Here is a 27,653-nt window from a genome sequence, read left to right on the forward strand (position 1 = left end):
CTGTAGATCATGTCTGTTGAAGTACATTTCCCTGTTCTTTCATACAGCTTGTTTGTTTTTATTTGGCTTCTCTGCAGGAGTTTGATTACCATCAAGTGTCATCAATAATGATTACTAATAATTACTTCAGTGCCATGATGGGCCAAGTGATGGTAAAAAATTAACCCCGTGTAGCACTTTAATCCCATGTAACACTTTCTGTTGATAATACAAGAAAAAAAGCCTCTGAATATTCTCAACAGCTCCATCTTCTGGCTTGTTATTTTCACAACAGCTTTAAAACTGAAAGCTTATATTCTATCAACTGAACATGGTCAAAGTTTTTTAGTTGTTTTTTTATAGCAGATGTAATTTACACAACTAGTATATTATACAAATATTTTACTCGCATGACTATATTAGCTTTTCTTAAAAAAAAAAAAAATTAAAGGATTTAAGACTGTTTAATGACCACAAACTCCTCAGCTTACAGATATAAAAACTGATTTTGCATGGGATACTTCAAAGGATAACTCACTGAAAAATGAAAATGTACTCACTATTTATTTATTTCTAACCTTTTTATTTCTTCTGCCAAAAACCTGTAACCATTTACATCCATAATAGGTAAAACAAATACTATGAAAGCCAATGTTTTTTTTGTCTTCTTGTGTTCAACAGAAGACAGAAACTCAAAAAGGTTTGTAACAAGTGAAAGATTACTAAATGAAGACATAATCTTCACTTTTGGGTAAACTATCTCTTTAATAAAAGCCAAATAGTAACATTTTCTACAAAAAAAAAATAATAATAATAAATAAATAAAAAATTGTGAAGGAGAGTAAGGCCTGGTTACAGTAACATTTTTTCCTGTAAAAACACATCTTTCAGTTTTGGCCTTCTGTCCACACAGAGATGAGGTTTTTTAGGCAACAAAAATGTATAATTTTGAAAAAGCTCACCAAAGTGGACATATGTGCATTTTGTTGTGTCCTGACAGGTGTCCTGTGACCAATTTCTACTCTCTTTTGCAAGTGAACACTCCTGTGTTACTCTATTTAACTGTTGGCCCATTTAACACAGGAACTAACAGAAATCTATAGCTTTTAGAATGGCCATAGCAGGTATTCTGACTGTTTTATTAAGTCTATACCGAACAATTTTTGTCACGTCATATTTACACTGAAAGCTTCTGTTCAGATTTTAGAATTTAGCTTTGAATTTCTGTCGTTATAATTTATGAAGCCATTACCCTAAAGATATGTGGCCTACAAATAACATTTTTTGTTTATACACTTATTTAATGATAACATTTTGGAGTTCAAAAACTCAGGAGTTCTATTTAAAAAAAAAAAAAAAAACTTGGTGATTTTCCTCAACATATTGGCAAAAATTTCAAAGAACTGGAAAGTAAATAAATTCCAAGCAGAAATGACACATCAAAGTGTCTTATATCTTAATAAATGCGCAGTCCAGGGATGAAAGCATTTTCTGTTGTTTCAGTGTAGATGACCAACTTTTGGAAGTGACAGACAATAATAGTGTGGACACGGAGCGATTTTAGGTGAAAAAACTGTTTTCAAATATATCCAGATTAGTGTAGAAGTGTTTTAAACAATGTCAATTGTCATTTTTGTGTGAATAATCCCTTTAATTTGTGCTCTGCCTTCTAAATGGTCTGGGTGGTACATTAGCTAGTGCTGTTGTCTCAAAACAACAAAAGTTAAATAGAAGGCAATAGAGTTTTCATTTTCTCATGTTTTATGTTCCTCTGCCAATGTGGGTTAACTCTAGGGGCTCAGGTTTTCTTTCCCAAACCCACAGACATACAGGTTAGGTAAATTCTAAATAGTATAATCTAAAAAAACTGCTGAAATGGTATTAAGAAAATAAATAAATGAATAAATACATACATAAGTAAATAATACATACAAAACTAAAGGTCCTTTCACACTGAGCGCAATCAAACGAGTGTTTGTCTGACCAGATGAAACTCTTGAACCAAAGCAACAGATCCCTGTGAAAGTTGTCACACCGGGCATCATTAGTTGTGGTGTGAAAGCAAGGTTTGTTTCTTGACTAGTGTGTCAAACTTTCTCTCTGCTGCCTTTCAATGACATAGGCAGTCCCAGGTATGTGCTTAAGATCACATGCCGGGAGCTGCTGCTAAAAAGAATAAGACTGATGGCGCAAAAACACAAAAAGCTGCTTTGAAAACTACTGTAGACTGGGTGTCAAGTATTTGTTGTCTTTGGTGTCTGAGAACAGAGAACTTTTTAAATAAAATCACAGTGACTACAAGAACTGTGACAATAAAGGAATTCTGTGTCAAGGAATTGCGGAGAAAGTAAAAATCAATGGGGAGGTTTAATGTTTTAGTAGATAGAAGCATTATAGATTTTGCTGTTAGTGTGCGGATGGTGCCATCATGATTCTTTTCATTGGTCTTGTTTTCACTAATTTTATGTCATGCTCCATTAAAACAATTACAACACAGAACTAAAAAACTGTATGTACAAAATACTTAAAATATAAAACAAATAGATAAATAATGAATCTGAAACCATTAAAAACACTACCTTTCACAGAAGGTGTGAAGACAGGGAAGGACCTTGGGATTGTTGTAGCGATCCAGACATATGCTGCAAATCAGGAACTGTTTGTCGATCTGACGCACCACGGGACTTGGGAGGGTAGAAGCGTCAGTGGCCATCCTAACACTCTATCAAATACCTCCCACACTCCTTCAGCCTGAGCCCTGCGGAGAGATACATGAAATCCTGAGTAAGCCCATAAGATGTAACCATTTCATTTCTATGAAAACAGGATATAATTAATTAAGTCAATAATCAATAAAAAAAAAAAAACTGCATTCATTCACACAAATGGTACTGAGTGCAGCAGATCTCAACAATAATACTGCGATCTCCGTAATAAAGTTGAAGTGTAAGTTGCTGCAGACTTTCCAGTGTGATGACATATATTTAACTGAAACAGAATATTATTATGGGGCAGGGTTTTTTTTTTTTTTTTTTTGCTCTTCCTCTCATCTTTCACTTGCAGCCAAACTAACGGTTGGAGGCGCGTGGCTAAGCATTTCTCATTCTAGTCATCAAACTGACATCAGAGAAAGACATTTCAGAGCAGATGAAATGTCTTTCATCATTGCAGAGCAGATGAAAATGGTTGGAGTTTGAAGAAACAAAAACAAATCGTTTTTATTTTTAGTGAATTATTATGCACGGTTTAAGTGTTCACCCTAAGACTAACAGGTGTGTTAGCAAAAATAAATAAATTTAAAAAACTTCTCAATTTTGATGATATATCAAATGAAAATTCTAAAGGACAAAAACATCCTCCATGACTCAGGAGTAACCTGTCAGGTATATTTTCACAAACCATTTTTAAAATCATTTAAGTAATTTGGCTAATGATTTGTATTACACAGGTTTTCTGGGAGCCTGGAAACCAAATATTTAGAAAACTAGTTTCAAAATCGAAATTCTAGAAAACTATGCCATTGTTGTCTCTAAGACAAGATTTTTATATAGATTTTGTGACATCAAATTAACAACAGAGTCAACAATAGCAAACATGTACTACTAGGAACATGTACTAAGGTGTGTATTGCTTTTTACTGTAAAGGTAACCTCATCATCTACAAGCCTGGAGTACATTATGCATAATTTTGTAGCCATGTTTGCAGCCCATTCTCAATGGAAATACGTACCTAAACAGACATTTTTGTTAAAGGTGTAATATGCAAGTTTGACACCCCGTGGTTGAACTTGGTATTACTGTACATTCCTGGATTAAAACAAACGCAAGCACAGGTTGCCAGATTGACGTTCAACAGGAGAGAGTCTGATGATTAAGCCTAAAGGCTGATTAAGGGCTGATTTAAATTGTGTTCTAAATAAAAGCAACGTCACGCAATAGGAGGGAATATTTTCCATATTAAATATATATATATATATATATATATATATATATATATATATATATATATATATGTAATATCAAACAAGTAGCAGTGCGATATGGTTGTATATTGGCACTGGTGGGAGGTGTGCGTTGCCACCAGTGCTGATATAAAACCATATCGCAATGTTACTCGTGTGATATTGAGTTTATACAACTGTTCGATGGCACAGTCGTGTATATAAATAAGAAAACCAAACTAAGAGTCTAAAAACCCCTTTTTATTAGGAACTATTTTCTTATTTCCGCCATTCATTCACATCTGCAGCTGACATCAAAACAGCAGAAGCTGTTACTATTTCACCAATGTCACTTTAGAGCCAGTGTTTGAATGACTCTCTATAGCGTAATGTCTAAAGTGATGACAAAACAGCTGATTTTGCTCACACTTTAAGATTCTAAGGCTGAACGTGACATGAAATGCCATCCATCTACAGAGATATCTTCTTAGTGTCGCAGTCTACAGTATTTCTTAGTTGCTATTCGCATATCAAAATAATTAACCCCGAAAAAAGCAACACAATCACTACTAGACTGCTGTTGTGTTTGCAATATATATATATATATATATATATATATATATATATATATATATATATATATATGTATATGTATATATATATATATATATATATATATATATATATATATATATATATATATATATTACATTAAAAGGATAAACTGACAATGATCAACTCAGGTGCACCTGATATACTTTATTCAGGAATCGGTGTTAAATGCTAATAATGTGTTTGAATGCCATTTTACGTGACATTTATTGCCAAATTACTGAAAGCAGCAGCAGATAGTTCACCTCAGATCTTGAAAATAAAATAAACTGTTTGAAATCAAACTTTAGAACTGTGACTCAAAGTCAACACTCATCAGCGATATGTGAATGGCTGTGTTAGATTTCTGTCTGGTGCGAACAGCCAAATTGCTTGCACTGCAAATCTCTTCACGAAGCATGTTGTTAGGACACACAGTTACAATGCAACCTGCTCCCCTAATGTTTACGCTCATAATGTTTATATTATTTGCCAATTAATAACCTCATGTGAAAGTCCCATTTTGAAGGCTGTTACTGTCCACCAGAGGTCGCATTTGAAAATTTTAATTGAGAAAATATTTGTTTTTGACCATTTTTAGTCATATCACACATTACAGTGAATTAAAAATAAAATCAAGGTGTACACAACTTTCTCTGGATTTGCTGCATCACAGACATCAATATTTTAACAATTTATAAAAAATTTCTCACTTTCTGGCCATCTTATATTTAGAATAGATCATGGATTGGGATCGTGATTTTTGAAAGTATTACACCGATTTGTATATATTTATAGTAACCATTTGTTGAGTCTCCACATGCTTGATAGAGCTCTTGGACCCTGAAGCTGCTTTGGGTAATGTCACACTTAACAAGCAGATACTGTAGGTGTGAACAATTATACATCTAATATCAGCCCGATCAAAATGCAATTTATCCTGCATCCTTAACGAAGTTCCTAACAGGGCTTACAATGAACTTTGGAATTCTTTTTGGAACAGCTGCATATAAGAACAATTGAAACAAGGCGTCTTGTTGCTACTATAGGCTGGGGGTTATCCCCAGTTTTGAAAATATCTATTTTTATTTTCAAAATGTATCCTACTGTACCCCTCAAGATGTTTTCAGAGCAGAAACAGCTGTAGCGGTAAATATTGCATTAGGCTTTTAAGAGCTGTCTGTTTAAATGCACACAGCACAGAAAGTCAGGCAGAAGATCAGGCCAAATGTCCTAAGTGCTGCTGAGCAGAGCAGAATCCTGCATATGTGAGTCAATCCACTCACCACAAAGTCAAAGTCTAAACACAGGCTTCTGGACAATATCTACATAACAGACTGGGGAAAAAAATGATTTATGGCATCTCATAAAGAGAAAATTAAAGGGCTTGTCTGAATTGGGTGCTGTATAACCCTTTTAAAATCCAGTGTATTCAAGTTAGAACTGTATTTATTTAAAAATATAAAGTAAACTTATTTTTGGAGTTCGAGATATACTTAATGTTCTTTTTAGGAAAATCACTTTTAGAAAACTTGCAATCCACCTAGTATAAAAACTACAAAACTAGTAGTTTACTAGTTAGTAAAGTTCAAAGTGTGTAAAAAGAAATCAGTAAATTGTACATTTAAGATCACAGAGTAGTTGCAGTAAAAATGAAAAACACTTGAGCTTAACATTTTTATTATTTAAGTATATTTAGAAATATGTTTTAACATTCTAATTAATAATAGGTAATAATTTCTAAGTGAAGCATTTCTATTAAAGTCTATATTTTAGCAGAGCATCCTAGATGGTTACAACCTATTTTCATATCACAATTCAGTTGCATCAATGCTTTGCCTGCAATCATTCTACATAAACACAGTTATAAAAAAAAAAGTCCCATAATTTGATCTTTTAATACAAACAGGTGGTCTTATTTAGTCTGTATTCAATGGTGAGGAAAACTGATAGCACGTTCTAAGAGTGAAATGTTTCACGTAACCACAAATCCAGAAATCCAGAAAAGTTCCATTCAAACCCATTTATTCAGTAACTGCAACCATTTCCAGTGTAATCCTCTTTGTTTTCTTTAAGAAGAAATAAACTCAAACACGTTTGAAACAAATGGAGTAGTAATAAATGATGACCAAATTTTCTTTTTTAATTGAACTCTAATAATCTTTAGTCTAACCTAAGCAAAGTTATTGCTAATGAAAAGTGCTGTTCTAAACCAGTACTGTTTTTTTGTTAAACTAAAATTCTTACGTTTTTTTAGGAATTATTTAATGAAATAAAATAAAATTGAAATATTAGATAACAATAAACTCAAGCAGCACGGTGGCACAGTGGGTAGCACTATCGCCTCACAGCAAGCAGGTCGCTGGTTTGAACCCCGACTGGGTCAGTTGCCGTTTCTGTGTGGAGTTTGCATGTTCTCCACATGTTGACATGGGTTCCCTCCAGGAGCTCTGGTATCCCCCAAAAGTCCAAAGATACAGGCACAGGTAAATTAAGTTAGCTACATTGTCCATAGTGTAGAGTATGTGTGTGAATGTATGTGTATGGATGTTTCCCAGTGATGGGTTGCAGCTTGAAGGGCATCCGCTGCGTAAAACCTATGCTGGATAAGTTGCCGGTTAGTTCCGCTGTGGTGACCCAGAATTAATAAAGGAACTGAGCCGAAAAGAAAATGAATGAATGAATATATGCATTCAGTTGAAGTCAGAATTATTAGCCCCCGTGTTTATTGTTTTCCCTAATTTCTGTTTATTGCAGAGAAGATTTTTTTTAACACATTTCTAAACAAAATAGTTTTAATAACTCATCGCTAATAACTATTATTTTATCTTTACCATGATGACAGTAAATAATATGTTACTAGATATTTTTAAGACACTTCTATACAGCTTAAAGTGACATTTATCTAGGCAGGTTAGGGTGATAAGGCAAGTCATTGTATAATGATGGTTTGTTCTGTAGACTATCGAAAAAAAGTTAGCTTTAAGGGGCTAATAATTTGGCCTTAAAATGATTTTAAAAAAATTAAAAAATGCTTTTATTCTAGCTGAAAAAAAAAACAAAAAAAAACAACAAAAACAAATAAGACTTTCTCCAGAAGAAAAAATATCATCAGACATGCTGTATTTTTTTTTTTTTTTTTTTGCTCTGTTAAACATCATTTGGGAAATATTTTAAAAAGAAAACAAAATTCATAGGGGGGGCTAATAATTCTGACTTCAACTGTATATAAGTAAGAAAATTAAATATTTAACAGTCCAAATAGTATATCATACAGCTACACATATTACAACTGAAAAATCTGATAAAAAATGATTGGAGGGGCACTGGGATTAGAGAGGGAACAAGCAACATCCACAAACTGTCATCTGAGATAGAAACGTTAGATATGATTCACAGGAAGTGCTGATAGCTTGCAATGTAGGGCATGTCAAAAATACAGTAGATCTGAGCCGGAGAGAAACAGGACACAGTCACAGTGCTGCAGCGAAAGCCTCAAGGGCATCATCCGCCCCCTCATCACACTGAAAAAGAGCTTCACCGACACCACATCACCATAGCAACACTAAAAGACATAAGGAGGCCATTAATATCTGAACCAGAGCATAAGTTGTTATAATAAAATTAGCCAGAACACAGCTGAAGTGAATTAACTCTCATTTACTAATGCTAATACGACATTACGATAGTGTATCTTACAGCACATCTTTTCTTGTGACCAGATCTATCTGGTTGGTTCATTGTCAACTATTTTTAACTTGACATGATGTCAACTCGCTCAAGGTAAGGGTTAGCCGATGTCCCATTTTTGTTGCGGCTTTCATGCAAAATCAGCTTTAATTAGTGCTAGCTAGTGTTGCGTCATTGTCATTTTGACAAATAACAATACAGTCCAATAATATTTCTATATCAATCAACTGCAAGTTAATATTGAACATTATAAGGTAAAACATAATCAATAAACATTATAAGGTCAATACAGTAGCTTAATAGCTGCAACAGTATTTCTATCACAGAAATATCTCTTTTACTACACATTAAGTATCTGAAACTCATTCGCAAGAAAAAATAAATCATTTTAAAGAGCATTTGCTGAATAAATGCACTATATTAAATATACATTATATTTATTTTTAATTAATTAGTTATTGATGTCTGATTGAATGACGGAACTAACGATGCTGAAAAGCAAGCAATACAATGCTGTGGGTTCAAGAAAGAAACTAGTGTAATTTAAATTTTTTTTTCCCCACCCAAAGTTTAAACCATCAACATATTGAGTGATATGGTTTGATCAAATCTGCCAACAACTCTGGATTGACCAATAGAAAGATTTTGGGATGTGGCTACTGCAGCAGATATGCTAAGCCAGAGGTTGTTTAGCAATCTCTTAAAAAGGGATTGTCCTGCACTTACTTAACTGTTTATTCCTCTGTTGAACACTTGAGTAAAGGTTTCACCCCAAATAATTTTTTGTTGCTAAAAACAAATTAATTTAAAACTGATGTAATAGTTAAAATACCTTTTTTTGTGTCCATATTTACACTAAAGCAGCATGAAGTTGCTGCACATATGGTGACTGTACATTCAAATGTATTGGACTAAGAGTAATGTATTCATATTAGTGTAACCTGGGCCTTACTCTCATGCTCAAGAAAATTATGTAATTTGATCTCTGTAACTTGGTGTGTTAGCCAGCTCAAGAAGGGCACACTGTGGTCATAAAGGGATAGACATGCTCAGCAACAAAATACGGTTATACAGTGATATTTCAAAAATGCTCAAAAAAAAAAATAAATAAATAAATAAAAATTTCACCAATATACCACCAGCTGCAGCAACCTAAAAATTATTCACAATGTTTACAGTAAATTCTGACTCTATCCTTTCCCGCTGTCTAGGGGTCCTATTTCTAAAATTTGTATAGAAACCTTCCTAAAAGTGAATGTACATCAAAATACATTTATTTACTAATGATTATTTCTCATATGATGATTTAAATATCCATTCCTTCATTCATTCATTCATTCATTCATTCATTCATTTTCCTTCAATTTAGTCCTTAGGGTAGCCACAGAAAATGAATCGCCTTAAAGTGATAAAGTTAAAAATGTTTTACCTAAAGTTTATCTTAACTGTTGTGTGGGAAACTGTCGTTTATAAACGTGTCCTGAAAAAAAGGTCTTGTTTATAAATGTGGTGAACAGGCGGAAATGTGCGTACGCCACATTTATAAACAAGACCTTAGGTATGGTGAACATGTGTGAATAGCTGTTTCCTGTTTTTAGCTGACAGGAGTGTCCCCAGTGTGTCTTCTGCTTCTGTAGCTCATCTGTTTCAAGGTTTACATTGTGCACTCAAAAGATGCTCTTTTGCAGACTATTTTCTTTGCTATTTTATGCACATTTTGGATATGTGCATAAACAAAAATTGGTTGATGGAAACGCCAAGATGCGCATAAGTTTTAAAAATGTGCATTAAAAAATGTATGCGCATAACTGAGTAGGATAAACTTCATAAGAAAATATGCACATAAACTACAATAGAAACATTTTATAAGAGATCATGTGATAAAAAAATGTGTATGAATAGACAAACAGCAGGCTGACCGCATTGTAAAACATTTAAAATGTTGTTTTGGTCATTTTAAAATGCCTTAACTATTTCCGTATTGGTGTATTAATTACCTCCAAGACTGTAAAGAGTGTCTGCGCTCTGTGTCTCATGGCTTCAAATGCTACCTCACGTTCATTGCGTGTCTTCTGAGATGCATGTCATTTATTAAATGAAGAAAAGATTCACGCAGCTCAACCTACTGCGGCAAATTACGTTTTTACTGTTAACATTTGGCACCAGTAAATCAGGAATTGACGATTTTGTTCACTTTGACTCGTTGGATGCTGCTTTATTCTCATGTCTTTTATGCAATATTCCAATTTTGGATGGTTGCGATAGTTTACCCCTAAAATGCTAATTTACACACAATTCACTTGCCCTCAAGTGGTTCCAAACCTTAATGATTTTCTTTCATCTCATCAACATAAAAGACAATATTTTGAAAATGTTGTAAACTGGTAACCATTGATATGCAGTAGAAAAAAAACAAACACTATGGAATTGAATGGTTAATGGTTTTCAACATTCAAACTTTCATCCTCTTTTGTGTTCAACAGAATAAAGAATTTCAAACAATTAAGAAACAACTGTTTGTATTTTGGGTGACCTTTTTCCATCCTCAATTTAATAATAATTAAATAGTTCATAATTCAAGAGTTCACACTTAGCTGATGATTTATTATAAAGCTTGTTTGGCATGCTGTCCCGGGAGAGAGCCCTAAGCTCATAAGGTCATAGAGCCCGGGGCCCCCAACCGTTTGCAAAGTAAGAGGGGAGTTTGAGCTCAGGTAGATCTCGAGAACTCCCCTGCTCTAGAGCTCATGAACAGGTAGTGGTTGCTCTTAAGAGATAAATACTTACTAGAAGCATGTCTATAGTGCCGATTTGGATTAGTCAATTAACTTAAGTTGCATGTTTTTGGATGGTGGGAGGAAATCGGGAACCCGGGGGAAACCCACATGAGCATGGGGAGAACGTGTAAACTCAGCACAGAAACATCAGCTGGCTTGGGGTAGTTAGGGTATATATAGTGGCTTAGGAATCGTCTGAGTAGTGAATCATAAACTGATAAATGTGGAGTCGGCTGCAAGCAATCATAAGCATGTGATCCTTTCGAAATTAGATTATAAATAAACTTCACTTAAAACCTAATCTGGTCTACATTCACTGAGTTTGTTCCATGTGATTGGACGATATCTGAACAGCTGTACCTAAACCTTATAAAGTGCCTGCTTAGAGCTTTTACAAGAAGTAGATTTTAGATGGAATGATGCGTTTTCAAATCAAGTCTTATGGCGATTTTATATTGCATTATTTTCAAAATAGTCGCGTCACAGATATTTTCACACTGCATGAATATCTGGGGTAGTGTTTCATTGTTGTGTTCACACTGCAGGACTTTAAAATGGGAGAAATCGCCGACAACTTTGTCTCTGTCTGCAGACTACATATCACAACCAAACACACGCAAGAAGTAGCATGGAAACAATGCCAGGTCACACAGAACATCTTTAGATGTTAACTATATAATGAGTAAGAAGCCTTTAGTGGAGTAGAAAATGTACTTATTTTGCTCACCTGGCTTTTGAAGGGAATTTGCAATTTTTCCTCAACTTAATATTGTGATGTTGCTCTGATAAGACATCAAACAGGCACGGGCTCCTGTCAAATATACAGTAGTTTTTCCTCCATTTCTTGGGTCCAAATGGACTGAAAATAAGCGCTTTTAACTTCTCCCCCAACTTCCCGTTGGCCTGCAGATACCCATACTAGTGGATGCTGCTCTCTCATTGGCTGTACTTGATCACCGGTGTTATTTTCAATCAGAACAAATTTCACACGGCATGATTTAAATCGCAGAGGTCCAGATTATTTAGCATGCCAAATATCTCACGGGTGTCGGCAGCCCATCGGAGATTCTCCCAGATCATGTCTTTGAATCCTTGATTGTTACTCACTTTAACGAGCACCAATTTGCCATTAATATCAGACATTTGTCAGCAATTTCTCAAAACCTGTCAGGGCTAAAATCATGCAGTCTTAACTTAGGATTACTTGCAGAGTTTCCACCAGGCCCGGCGCCAGGATGTCATAACTGAGGGGGCATTTTAATCCCATGGGGGGCACTACACCTGGTGACTGATTTTGGTACCTCTTGTTCCTTTCATTTAGGCCATGTATTCACTTATTTATTATTACTTTGCATTACTGCCTAAGTTGCTTACTTAAGGCAGTAATGTACCTTGGCAATAATAATATGCACACTTTTGCTATTACTGATATTATCAATGAAGGTAAGCAACGATACTGTTTACATGAACGCAGATGGATCATGGCTTCAGCGCCAAACATGTGCTCTAAATCATATTTTATTCTCCGTATTTATTTCCGTTTTTTTTTTTCAAATAATATAAATAATTAACGTTTAAGGTAAAGACATGAAACTATGCCTACAAATGCAATCTAACCCACAGTTACACTATTCTATAAACAGTAAATAAATATAATGAAATCAGCATAAAGTCATCATGCTTCACATTGCCTATTATCCAACTAATCTTCTATCAGAGTTAGGAAAAAAAACAAATGTTACAATCTTTTGTTCATTCATTCATTTTCTTGTCGGCTTAGTCTCTTTATTAATCCGGGGTCGCCACAGCGGAAAGAACCGCCAACTTATCCAGCAAGTTTTTACGCAGCGGATGCCCTTCCAGCCGCAACCCATCTCTGGGAAACATCCACACACACACTCATACACTACGGACAATTTGGCTTACCCAATTCACCTGTACCACCGGAGCACCCGGAGGAAACACACACGAATACAGGGAGAATATGCAAACTCCACACAGAAATGCCAACTGAGCCGAGGTTCGAACCAGCGACCTTCTTGCTGTAAGGCGACAGCACTACCTACTGCGCCACTGCCTCACCCACAATCACAACCACAAAAAAAACAGTAGCTTAGTGTGTTACTTCGTTACATTTTATGGCATTAGTGTAGCCAGAAAAATACCTGAAATTTTACCTGAAATTTTGGCATGAATAACACACAACTCAATAGGCTATATAACTTCTTCATAATTTTACAGGCAAAAATAAAGATTTATGTTAAGCTATCATATGTGATGTTTTTTGAGCTACAAGTCAAAACAAAATCGATAAGCTAACTGTATTTTAGCTGTTAAAATAGGCCTACAATATATTTTCTGATGTTTAATTTTGCATAAGCAAATAGTACTATAGCCTAAACTACATATATTTTAAAGATTATTATTCAGCTTACCTGCAGCACATGTGAGAGGTTGATTTGCAACAAATACACTTACTCAAGCACTATATACCTATTTTATTTATAACACTGCAAACTTGACTTCGCAGACCAATCATCTTTAAACTTAAACTGTAAAAGTTGGCTTTAAGGACGTTCAAATGAAAGCAGTTCTGCATTTTGTCAGTTTTAGCCTAATTTTAATAATATTAATAATGAATATAATAAATTTAAATATTAATAATAATGTAGACTACTGTGGGAATGTGCAATGTCCAACTAAACATTTTTATTAGGCTACATATCTCCTTACTGAAAAATGAATTGCAGTTGCGTCTCTGCTAAAATTAATTTAGCGACAGATTTCTTCTGCGTTTTTTCCCTTTAGAGCTCAAGACAGCTGTATTTAAAGAATTAGTTAACCAAAACATGTAATCATGTCTTCATTTTATCCAATAGTTTCTCCTGTGTGAGCACACACTTTAAAGGTTCTATAAGGGCGCACCTGACCTGACGCAGGGACCAGGGGCATCATGTATCAACGCTGCGTACGCACAAAAACTTTGCGTACGCCAGGTTTCACGCTCAGAATCACTCATGTTTGGATTTACTAACAATGAACTGAACGTGGGAATGTGCGCAGCTTCACGGCAGCTTTATGGTTGGCGTAAGCACATTTTTTGGGCGTGTGTGTTTTATTTCCATTGGCGACTCCTAGAGGCAGTTGTGTTAAATTCCTCTCTACAAAGTGTCTGAGCCTTGCAATGGCAGCTGTATGAGACAGGTTCATCTAGCAGGTATATAAGGTTTCCATACCATACATTTGACCAGCTAAACATTAAAGCACAATTTGCAGCGGTCGCCTGTTTTCCCAATGTAATCTGAGCGATCTACTGCACGCACATTGCTATAAAGACACTATCTGAAGATGAATTTGCATGCGTAAATCAGAAACATTTCCATTCAATAAATGTGCAAATAAAATATGATGCACAAACTTATTAATGATTCCTACTTGTCCTTCTCGTGATAAATAGTTGGCAAAATCTGATATGTAGCGGGAGAAAAAAGAAGAAAGAGTTCATCAGACGCTGGATTCGAACCGAGTTCATGCTCGAACGTGTCAAAACATGATGTCCTGCGTCTTACAAGCTGCACCACTGAGACTGTTAAGAATTCTACAACATTTTACAGCTATAAATCACACTATTTCTTTTTTAATTCACTCGGTGCGATGTTCAGACCCAACTGTGTTAACCGCATCAGCTAAACTCTCCCACTATATTATTTTCTTTTGTTGTTAATTCCAGAGAACAAACTTGCAAATAACACCGCTTTTCTCCCGTCTACCTCCGAAAGCAGCACCTCCATTTCACATTCTGTTCAAAGTTTCTCTTTTTGCTTGATTTTGCCATTGCTTTTTCATTGGGTTTTGCCAAAGTATAGTCATTAGCATATTCATACGGGGGAGGAGGCAGGGAGGGGTTTTGTGCTCGTGCATGTTGCGCTCAGTTTCACGTTCATTTGGATGTACAAAAGAATATGCGTGAGATTTGGCGTACGCAGTGTTTCATACATCTGATTTTTTTTCTGCGTACGCACATTTACAGGTTTGTGCGTACGCAATGTTTTAGTATGATTTCCACGCAAGTCTTCGTACATGAGGCCCCAGATCTCTGGAGTCTGGACTATAGCTTTAATTTAACAATTTTCATAATTTAATTGCTATTTCATTTTATAAAATATCTAAATTTGTGTTCTGAAGGTTGAAATAATGAGAGTGTTAGCTATTAATGACAAAAAGAATTTTCAGTTTTGAGTGAACAATCCTTTATGAAAACTGGGGGGGGCACACACATTCTGTCTGAGGGGGCAATGCCCCCCTTTGCCCCCTGTAGCACCGAGCCTGGTTTCCACACATTTGCAGAACTTAAGCTTTTGTAGCGCAGAGACCACATATTTCACTTTTAACTATATATCACACATTTTGCAATTTTATATGTTATGAATTTAAAATGAACAGTACGTGTCACACAACTCTCAAATATCCACTCCACCCAAGACTGAGCATTTACTCTGCCTTAATATTCATCTTCTAACAATTGTCTGTGGCTACTGTTATAGACACATATTTCAAAGTCTCCAGAAACTAAAACAGATTTCCCAGACTCCTAAATCTCCTGCCTTTGTCCGCATACCATCCCTGCTTTGGTCCGTTACATAATATTTATATAAGCAATCTGGTGAACAGTTTCTCTGTCACATCAAAGAGTACATGATGAAGATGACATCAAATCTTAATATAGACTGAAACGCATTTTTCAGACGCCAAAAAGGCTATGCCATGCTAAAAGCACCAGAAGTAACAACATAATGCAGTAAGTCTTTAAGCCAAGCATAAAGATAGATTAAATCTAAATACTGTACATACCGATTATCCAAATATATTTTCATAAATACATTAGCAATTTAGACAATAGCTTCTGCACCACAATAAAAAAAAGATTCTGGCCAACATAGCAACATATTATTCACAGTGACAAAATGTTACCAGGAGCATTGAGAAAGAATCAATAGAGAATAAAAAGTGTGTAAATCAGAAAGGACTCTAAGTAACCTACCATCAACCCTCTGTTTTTAAGGCACCATCCCACATGTTGATACCCGGCAAAGCTGCGTTTCACGTCTACATGAGCACAGAGCAAATTTAAGCACCGCTAAGCCAGAAAAGAGATGACAGCCCGTTTCAAACTGGCACATAAGGAGAGGGATTACTGGACTCTCTATACAGGCCACACCTTTCGCTCGTTCACTCACTACGTCATTCATAAATTCACCATGTAAACATTGACTTCCCCCCCTCTATTTAACTCGCTCGCTCTCCTGAAATGCTAACTCACTGCAGTACTCTTTGCAAAGCATTATGGGATTGTGATGTAATTCTGAGTTTAAGAGGAGATGAAGGTGCAGATGGCATCATTATGTGTCTGTTTTTTAGCCAACATGGCTTTAACAGATTAGAATAAATGATGCAGAACCAAAAGAAAGAAAGTCTGTGTGTTTGCGTGCAAGTGAGTGAGTGTGATTCTGTGCGTGTGTGTGAGGGAGACAGAGAGAGCACATGAGAAAGTGCAAACCAATGAGATACAGCTGCTTTTGTCAGCTTGCATCATTAGTGCTGACTCATAGTATGGCAGTCTGAATGGGAGGAACGCTTTGGAATGAAAACACACACAGGCATACAAAGTAAATTAAAGCAAAACTAACGGTGTATGCATGCTTACAAGCATCACAGCTTTATGAAACTCTTAAGACTGAGATTAAGGTTAATGAAAAAGAAAATCTGGGAACTTTAATTTGTGGAACATAAAAAAAGATATTTAAAAGAATGTTCCAGGCATGTAATTTAAAAAGACAATATTTGCTACACGCATACAAAAAAAATGTCAATTCTATGTATTAGATATCCCAGTTTAAATGCATAAAAACAAAATTGCTTTAATATTTACATATTCTTGACATTTATTGAAATTATCTGAATGTCTTCCAGATTGCTTGATACTGTGGTTACATACTTGAAAAATCCATGTTTAATAAATGTAGTTGTTTATAAATGTTATTTATTCATTTTCTAGTCTTAGCCTGAGATATCAGGCCAGTGGTGCAAGTGTAAGATGAAGGGGCGTAAGATGAAGGGGCATAACTTGTAGTTAGTTAATGGCTTAACTTGGAGTTATCGAGATCCCATTGAACCAAGCAAGATGTCACAATGAGATGTTGTTGGCAAGATGGCGGAAATGCTTACCAGAGAACATTTTCAAATGTTTTGATAAGTTTTTTCCAAATTTATCCACAACCAATTAACTTGATTTATTATATAATAATAATAATAATAATAATATTATTAACTTATCCAGCACATTTTTACACAGCGGATACCCTTCCAGCCGCAACCCATCTCTGGGAAACATTCAAACACACTCATTCACACACATTCATACAATATGGACAATTTAGCTTACCCAGTTCACCTGTACCACATGTCTTTGGACTGTGGGGGAAACCGGAGAACCCGGAGGAAACCCACGTGAACGCAGCCAGAACATGCAACCTCCACACAGAAACGCCAACTGACCCAGCCGAGGCTCGAATCAGCAACCTTCTTGCTGTGAGGTGACTGCATTAACTACTGCACCACTGCATCACCCTTATTATTATTGTTATTATTATTATTATTATTAATTCATTAATTAATTTAGCAACTTCACCATGCAACTCGCTGACTTCTTCTTCCGTTTGTCATGACAGTTGGCCAACTCAGCGTCACCTCCTGTGGTTGCAAATAACCATACAATGGCGAGCACGTCAGGTATGACAGCCGCTGCACTATGATGGTTGGGTTAAGGGTTGGGGTATGTGAAGGTGTGTAGTTGTTAACTGTAATGGTTGGGTTTAGGGATGGGAAAGGTGTAGACGTTAATAACGGTTATGGTTGGGGAAGGTATAGACGTTAATAACTGTTATGATTGGGTTTAGGGTTGGGGAAGGTGTAGACGTTATTAACTGGTTGGAAAAGATGTAGACGTTAATAACTGTGATGGTTAGGTTTAGGGTTGGGGAAGGTGTAGACAATAATAACTTCTATGGTTGGGGAAGGTGTAGACAATAATAACTTCTATGGTTGGGGAAGGTGTAGACGTTAATAACTGTGATAGTTGGGTTAAGGGTTGGGAAAGGTGTAGCCAATAATAACTGTTATGGTTGGGGAAGGTGTACACGTTAATAACTGAGATGGTTGGGTTTAGGGGAGGGAAAGGTGTAGACGTTAATAGCCATTATGGTTGGGGAAGGGATAGACGTTAATAACTGTGATGATTGGGTTTAGGGTTGGGGAAGGTGTAGACGTTAATAACAGGTGGTTTAGGGTTGGAGAAGGTGTAGACGTTAATAACTGACATGGTTGGGGAAGGAGTAGACATTAATAACTGTGATAGTTGGGTTAAGGGTTGGGAAAGGTGTAGACAATAATAACTGGTTGGGTTTAGGGTTGGAGAAGGTGTAGACGTAATAACTGACATGGATGGAGAAGGTGTAGATGTTAATAACTGTAAGAGTTGGGTTAAGGGTTGGGAAAGGTGTAGACGATAATAACTGTTATGGTTGGGGAAGGTGTAGACATTAATAACTGTGATAGTTGGGTTTAGGGTAGGGAAAGGTGTAGACATTAATAACGGTGATAGTTGGGTTAAGGGTTGGGGAAAGTGTAGATGTTAATAACTGTTATGCTTGGGGAAGGTGTAGACGTTAATAACTGTGATAGTTGGGTTTAGGGTTGGGAAGGGTGTAGACGTTAAAGGGCCATGCAACCCCCCACTTTTGGTTCAAGTCTATATAAGATTTTTTGTACAAAAAATGCATCATAATGGGCGTGGGGCTCTGAGAGCAGAGGCAGGAGTGGGCGTGGCCAGCAGAGTAGCGGAGAAGGAGGGGAGAGAACAATGGTTGTCAGTTGGTTTAAAAAATGAGACACAAACCGTAAGGAGACCCATGATTTTATAAAAAAAAAAAAATTTTATAAAAGAAATAAACAGTCATTTAATGTCCTGCTACATTTGTTATTCATAATTTTATATACACATAACCACAATTTATATCCTCATAATCCTCATCGTGTTCATATAAACACTATAAATGAGGACTTCTCCCTCAATCCCTGTGTCTGAATGCAGACTAAGTGCAGCAGGTCTCTTGTCCTGCCTATTTCAACCATTAGCCCTGCTGCTGGTAATCTGGAGGATTTAGGTGAACACAGCAGCATGGCAATGTGTCTAAATGTAAACAAACTCCACTGATAAAAGACAAAGTCTCCCATTCTCCAATTCTCGTACTGCTCTCCCGACAAAAATGCTAACTGCACACATACAGCTTTGCTGTATCGGCCCTGAAAGGATTGTGGGGAAAAACATGCAACAAACCCAGTGGATCATGGAAACAAACACATACATGTGGAAACAAACACCTTCATGAATGGCTAAATACTGTATGCCGTGGGTCCATGGACACAGTCTAACTCAGTCATCAACATAGGGTCTCACAGCTTGGCACTGGCAGGTCTGTGTCGTGCCTTTGGAAAGCACGCATAGTCATGAATAATTAAGAAGCAGGCTCTTCTCATAGGCTAAGAAAACTCAGCTATGAATAATAATGAGAAACCGATGTGTAATTACTTTACTTGCAGTTTTGCGCTACGTCACCGTTTTTGATCCCGCCCCAAAAATCACTTTAAACCCGTAAGATGAAATTAGCTGACAAAAACTCAAAATTATCCAGTTTTCTTCACAATCAAAGCTAACAGGTGCTTACATTGTCTTAACTGATTGTCTTAACACTGCAACACACACAAATTTGTTAAAAAAACAAACAAAAAAAAAGTACTCGAGGGTTTTGTGAACCTTTAATAACTTTGATGGTTGGGTTTAGGGTTGGGGAAGATGTAGATCTTACTAACTGTGATAATTGGGTTTGGGAAAGGTGTAGACGTTAATAACTGTGATGGTTGAGTTTGGAGTTGGGGGGAAAGTGTAGACGTTAACTGGGATGCTTGGGTTTAGGGTTGGTGAAGGTGTAGACGTTAATAACTGGGATGGCTGGGTTTACGGTTGTGGAAGGTGTAGATATTAAAAACTGATTCTATGTTTACGAAATTTTACAGAGATTATGTATGTGCTTTGTTGTCAATAGAATTCTAAACTGAATTTGTTGCTCATTTAAAGTGGTCATGTTTCTTCAGAAAAGGCAATCTGTTTAATGTATACTATTGTGTTTGTTAGCCAAAGTGTTGGATGCACAGAAGAATACTCAAAAAGCTTAATAAAAAAATAATAATTTGACTTCAATGATGAATAACTTTTAAGTTTACAACAACAAGGTAAAGAAAATAAACAGAAATTTAAAACGTGGTTGGCATGCCAGTTTAACTTTAAATATTTTGTTATATAGCTTATCTGTATTTCTAAAACTAAAAGTGGTATTGGGAAAAGTGTTACATTTAACTGTTATTAACTATTGAATTTTTGCTAAATGTAACAACCTAATCAAAATCAGTAAACAAATCAACAGTCAATAACAAAAAGAAAAAAAAAACACATTTAAGAAATCTGTATAAACTGCAATAGCACTAAAATTCCAATAAACTACAAAGTTTGTTTTAATTCATATAAATATTAAAAATGTTCAGACATTTGAGTGCTAGCAATAACCAAATATGACCCTTCATTATCAAAGCAACAGCACAGTTAATCAGGATAAATCATTAATAACATAGCAGAGCATTACACATTTGAGTGCTAGCAGCAACAAAATATGACCCGACATTACCAAAACAATAGCACAGTTTATCAGATATATCATTAACAACATGGTGCACCATCACACACTAATTTTTTATTTTTTTTTAAACAGAACCTTAATAGTTAGGTTTACTTACAGATAGCAATCCTAATTTTTCGAAGCTTGCAAAGCAGCCAAACATTGCTCTGCTATGAAGTTGTTCAAAACAGGCCAGCCCATCACAGGGCTTTCCAGACACTGAGCTCAGCTGTTTTGTTTATGACCCGCCTTGGCAATTCACATTAGCTTCACACAACCATACTGACCAGTGACCATGGAGATCAACAAGGCCTCGACCACATCAGTCAACACAACAAAAGCAAAAACAAAGCTCTCTCTGCATTTCACATGCACAAAATAAATCCATTCATTTCAGCTTACTGTGGGAGATATGTTTAAGTACATACCTGTATAGACTGAGTATTTAATTGATACAGATGCTCTGACTAAGTTTTTAGGCTAATGTTTGCTGGAGGAGCACTTACATTCTTGAATATATATCTTAACAATCACGCCATCACAGTACAGTGAGGGCACAAACACCAAGTTTGAATCCTGTTTGTCATGTCAAAAAAAACTTTTAACCACCCGATTAAATAGCCTGAGAGGTTAATCGCCTCCATTTCCCCTGTATATTGCACAAACACAGTACAACAAATGATCCATGACAAAGCTGAAATTCAGTCCGGTTAAAAAATAAAAGTCATATAAGTTATAATTTGGCTCAAAACCTGATCTAAATTGCACAACAAAATTGCATATTTTTCTCTGCTTTTCAAGAAGGTGAAAGCATATCCAGATTACACATCAGCATGACGTGTAGATCTCTCACAAGTGTGTGTCCAGAACTAAAACTGAAGTGAAAAAACTGTTGAGTAAAGTCATTTTTTAAACGCACTAAATAAATCTCATATCTCTTCAAAAACATAGTTGTTCTTGGTACTATAGCTTTCTATACTGAATTTATTGTCACAAGTGCAGTTTATGGAGGCTTAGAGAGCTGTCAAATTTAATTGAAAATATCTTGATTTGTGCTTCAAAGATGAACAAAATACTTATGGAATGGCATAAAGGTGAGTAACTACTTTACTGAATTTATTTACTGAATTTTCAGCAGAAAGTGAAACATCCCTTTAATGGCTAATCATCAATTATCAAGAATTAAAATCACAGCCAAGTTCACAAAGTAATAAAATCTATTTTGAAGTTGAAACCATTTGTCTTTTACAGTATAACAATTGCATTTTACCACATATTGTTTGTACACACAAGTAAAAAGTGTTTGTGTGAGCATTTGTATTTTGTCTGCATACACAGACAGTAAGGGAGAGGAACAAATCAATGACTTTATGTAAAGGATCATCATAGAGGTCAATGAGCTGGGAGGCAAGATTGCAGAGGGCAGACATCTATTGTAGTCTGGGAAAAGGTCAACTGTCAGTTCAACTGAACTTTATATTAAGTATGAGTGCACAATATACATGGGCCGGTGTAAGATTCTGACTGTATATGATAACCTTGAATAAAAATATCATAGTATCATGGGATCACTGTATTGTGATTACTGCTCTGAAATATGTGCTTTTTAAATGTCAGGGTAAAAAACAACTACTTTGAAACCAGTTTAGGATAAGAAAATGGTAGATTTTTTTAAAGATTTTTTTGGGGGCAAAATCTCATTTTATTTAATTTATGATTAAACACATTTGCAAACCTGTTTTCTCTGCACAGGCTGCATTGTCCCACCAAATTAAAAGCACAAACATTTATCCTTTGCAAGCAGACAGGTCACCCTTGATAAAAAATATGATTGTGATTGTTCTGAAATGACTGTGGTCATTTCAGAAAGATGCAGTTATTAATGTGCACCACATGAAAACATGAAGTTCCTATAATCAGATGAAATTAATTTAGAATGTTATTAATTATGTTTAGGGTGCAGTGGTATTGACAGTCTGCCAGCATTGAAGATAAAGCTATTGTGAATTGGGTACAAATAATGGTATCATCAGTTATTTTGACTAAATAGATTCAGCCCAGTTTAAATTTGATCATACAGTAAGTATTGCGGTGTTGTAGTGTTGTAAATTAATGAGAAAGAGAAAACAGGAGCAAGAGACAATTAAATCAATCACTGTCATCAAGGCACTATTTGAAGGATTTAAGACAAAAGAATTATAATTTCTGCACTGTAAATTTAAGTTGTTAAATTGATAGTCACTAGGCATGGGCCGGTATAAGATTCTGACAGTTTGATAACCTTGGATAAAAACATCATGGTTTGACGGTACTGTGATTACTGCTCTAAAATGTATTATTTTTAAATGTCTGGGTTTTCCCCCTTTTAACATAATACATTTTATTTTGAGAAACATTTAACATTTTTCAGAACAGTAAACATGTCAGGTGATAATGAAAATAAATCATTGACTTCTGCTGTCTTCATTAGGTTTCAAAACTCTGATTTCTTTACAAATTCAAAAAGGCATCTTTGGTTATCTTTTCTGCAGGAGATAGTGTTGTCTTACATGAAAAAATCGTACATGTACCTTAGGAACAGTATATCCAAACATTTTTGCAGTTTTAAAACCTTGACTCTTTCAAACCGCGGTAAACCTTGAAACCAGTTATCATCCCATGCGTATGTCACACAATTAGTTTGTCACAATTAGTTTGTTAATTATTTGTCACACAATACTACCAGTAAATTATTGGCATGAAAAAAAAAATTAAATAAATGAGTATATTCAAACACAAACAAGTACTTCAGTGAATCAAAAAGATGAAAGAAAGTCAGGTGCATGCACAGACACCATACAGACATATGACCTTTGCCATACATTTACAGCCCATCACAATCCATGCCACACAAGACTGACTCTCTGACACAGCCCCTCCTCCACCACTTTCATCAGCACTAATCATCTCATCAGGGCTTTGTCCCTTGAGTTATATCCAAACACACGTCCTATTCTTATACCCCATATAGAGACGCACGTCTCTAAAACCCAACAGATGGACAAATCTAAGCTTGTTTATATTAAAAGAAATATAAATATACATGTAATAAATAATACTACTAATAATAAGATAATACAAATTGTCATGAATAAACTAAAAACAATCATCCTGACATGGAGGTAGTGAAAATAAATAAATAAATAATAATTATAATATATTTTTTTAACATTGTAATCCTTGAATTATTTTTAATATGTAAAGATATTTGTGTATTGCTGTACATCCTGTGTGTCTTCAGCAATGTGTAAACGTTTTGGACCTGCATAGGTGCTAACGCGCTCTGTGCTGGATTTTAGACCAGTTTTTAGTTAGTCAATGGTGCAGTCTATTTCAGTTCCTCTGAACAGCAACATACCAACAATGCGCCTCAACACACCTCTTTTATTGCCCAGCCACCCATGAGTCCACAAAGCTGCCAAATGGATTTGCCATTTAAACAACATGGTGAAAAATCTGAAAATTAGGGTTACACTGGTCAGAAAATGGCAAAAAAATAAAATAAATAATAATAATAATAATAATAATAATAATAATAATAATAATCGCATCATACACGTCTTGCACCTTATTGCTTCAGGTGTATGATAGGGCCCTAAATGAAGTGTGGAACATCTTTTGCATGTGTGATAACTTACAGGAGATATAATTAAATTCTCAACACTGTAAGCAACTATTTTTTATAATTGTTAAATTCACTTAATGACACAGGAACAGGAGAGATAAGTGGTGAAGTTTCCACTCACACTATAGAAAATTCATTATCATTGGTCATGTAATATCAACGTAGTATCAGACAGTATGCAATCTCGAACATATGGTTTGGGTTTTTATGAGTCTTTAAAGAAGTCACCTGTAAAAGTTTGAAGAGATACAAATTCATTACTATAGAAAAAAATGCAGTCAATGCAGAATAGAAATTGATTAGTTACCTAAATTCTTAAAAAAAACTTTTTGTGTTCAGCAAAAAAAAAAAAAAAATCATCTAGGTTTGCAACAACCTGGGAGTAGTTAAACATTGACCTTTTTCATTTTTAGGTGAGCTATCCTTTTAATGTTCAACTATGTATAAAACTGATTAATTTCTGTTATACAGTATGTTGCGTACAGTGTTTATTTATCCATTTGTTTCTCTGCAAACATTCGCCATGCTAGCATAAGTTTACATAAGTAAATTTATGTTTTACAGTTAAGCATATGTTTTACAGTTATTTCTGGACCTAGTGTTATGAATAACAATCCACTTTAGTCTAGGCTTTTATGTCTCTATACAGTAAGTGTTATAATATGGACCACAGTCTGTCTTTAGTGCCACTAAAAATATCAAGAGCCACTGCTTTCCTGTATGCAAACCAGGACACTGGGCCAATCAGTTTCCTGAGGAGGCCTACAGTATTTGCTTGACTGTGTGTGATTTACGACATAAAAATGTAGACTGATCTTGTTTGTGATCTAAAATTTCCTATGACAGTGTAATTTTGGGGAAAGACAAACAATGATTGTCTAAAGTTGTGTGTGACTTTAGACAAATTGCTGGCTTGACAGTAATGTGGTGATATAGAAAACTTAGCACAACAATCTCTGTGTGTGTGTGTGTGTGTGTGGCAATATTTTCAGGTGATTATATACAATCGCAATGATCATTAAAGTTGCAAACCCTAAGTGATTTACAATAGCAGAGCAAGGAGCACCAACCAAGGTCTATCTAACTGTTGAAAAGATAAAAACTGAAAACTCACTCACACACATCATCTTATATCAGAGTGGCATATTTTCCTTGAACAGGCGTCAGTGCACAGTCTGCAAGTGTAGATAAACTGTTTCCAGACGTTCAGGAAGGGAGCAGGGCTGTCATGTTACAATGAATTACCGAAAAATAAAACGGCTTGTTTGTAGTCATGTTGATGCATTTTGAAAGTGGTGTTGATACTACTGTTAGTAAATCCCAGTAAAATATCTGCTGAAGGATTAAACGGAAAACATAAATGGAATGAGAATGCAATTAAGCTAAAGATGAAGTCAGGTTGACATGAATCATCTCAACTTATCTGTTGAATTACAGTCTAATGTATGGTTTTAATAATAACAGCATATTTGTCCCTGCTCATTTTTTGAAAATATCTGAAGGAATGTTTGTAGTGCACTGCTCCTATTAAAAGTCAACTGAAATTCACCTATTTTGTTGCAGAAACAAAATGACCATATAATATGCATGTTTAGATTTTGCTGAATGAGCACAGATTAAGGCAGAAACTTATATGCGGTATGATTGCTTTCTCTTTATGAAATGTGTTGAGGTAAAGTTGGTTTTACATCCACAAATTCAGACTTTCTCCTTAATAATATATTTTTATTAAAGTAATCTTTGCAAATTCTAAATGGTGAAATCAACAGCCAATGACTATCAAAATACATTATTGTTCACAGTCAAATAAATAGTGCTAATGTTGTTTTGAAGTCATATTTACATGCGATTCTAGACTGAATATTCAAAGTACCATGGTAAACAATATAGGTAGCATGTCACAAGTTGTCACTTAACTAATGTTCGAATATCAAACCAACTTTACCTCAATATGAAACGTCACGTCAAACGCCAAACAAAACTGCCCGTTCAATGCAAAGAATGGAGAATTCTCTGCCATGCAGATTATTTTCTCAAAATATTACAATTCACAGCTATAGTAGCCTACAGTAAGTTCAACACATGTTGCTGGCATCGTAGAAACAGAAAGCAAGTTAAAGCAACGCAAGAAAACGCTACTCTCTGCGCCGTCTGTCCCTTTTCCATGACAACAAATACTCACGTGAACTCCATGTCTGCACTCCTGCTCAAGCCGATAATTTGTAGCACATAAAGTCGTCAGATTGTGTCTGTCTGTCCACTCATCTCTCTCTGTCTTGATGAAACGTGAGCCACGGATAACAAACTCACTATGCCGTCTCCTACTGTCAAAAGGCAAAAGGAGGAGCAATAAAAAGCGGCCAATCAGAAGACTTTACTGAATGTGAAGGCGGGGTTACCTTGAATAGTCGCGGCATGTGGCCAATCGAAAAGGTCTATTTTAAATGAGGGTGGTTCTGCGAGAAATAAGGTTAAACTCTCACTGACATTGACCACACACAGCAGGGATGAGAGGATTTAACAGTTGAAGTTTGTGTGTGTGTGTGTGTGTGCGTGCGTGCGTGCGTGCGTGCGTGTGTGTGGTGTTGAACGCATGGATTTTGAGACGTGGGAAAAAACATGCATCGCATTCAAACTGCTTTATGGTAAATAAATTATTTGTCAATTTTAAATGTTCGGTAAGTAATATTAATTAATTCCATTAAGTAATATCCATTCAATTTTAATTATAATTAAGCTATGTTAAACTTACTGGGTTAAGAAATTAATACAGTGTGCAATTAAATGGAAAAATATTATTTTGAGCATAAAAAAGAGCTTGTTTCATCTAAAGAAAATTATTCCTTATATCACTTAATGGTGTGTGACAGACAGGTTATGGTAAGTTTTAATAGCTTTAGAATATTTTATATCAGTGGTTAATTTTACTCCATTAAAGATTCCATTAATTTCTGTAAAAAATATTTCATTTTGTCTTTCTGGTTGTACTTTTTTGTTTAATCATGTTAACATCAACATTTATTTTATTGACACATTGTTTTGTACTTTTTATTAATGTTTTATTTATTATAAATATAAAATGTTTTTCAAAGTATAACGATATTTTTTCCAAAAGATTCTCTTCTGCCCTCTTGTGTTCGGACTGAAATGTTCTATATTTATTTATTTATTTATTTATTTATTTATTTATTTATTATGAATGATAGATGTCTGATTTATACTG

At 35.3% G+C, this 27,653-nt stretch overlaps 1 protein-coding gene across 2 annotated transcripts in view; it reads right to left on the reverse strand.

The window, feature by feature from the left end:
* trim2a (tripartite motif containing 2a) overlaps positions 1–26,778 on the reverse strand; it is a 51,971-nt gene extending 25,193 nt beyond the window's left edge. The window contains exons 1-2 of one of the 2 annotated variants that reach the window (XM_087234852.1): positions 16,020–16,151; positions 2,559–2,737 (exon numbers count right to left, since the gene is read on the reverse strand). In XM_087234852.1, coding sequence (XP_087090978.1) covers positions 2,559–2,692 — 134 coding nt within the window. In that variant the 5' untranslated portion in view covers positions 2,693–2,737; positions 16,020–16,151. 2 annotated transcript variants of the gene reach the window in all.
* Between the last annotated feature and the right edge of the window lie 875 nt (positions 26,779–27,653).

This window comes from Danio rerio, chromosome 1 (genome assembly GCF_052040795.2).
Source record: "Danio rerio strain M-AB ecotype USA chromosome 1, GRCz13ab, whole genome shotgun sequence".
Taxonomy (NCBI): Eukaryota; Metazoa; Chordata; class Actinopteri; order Cypriniformes; family Danionidae; genus Danio; species Danio rerio.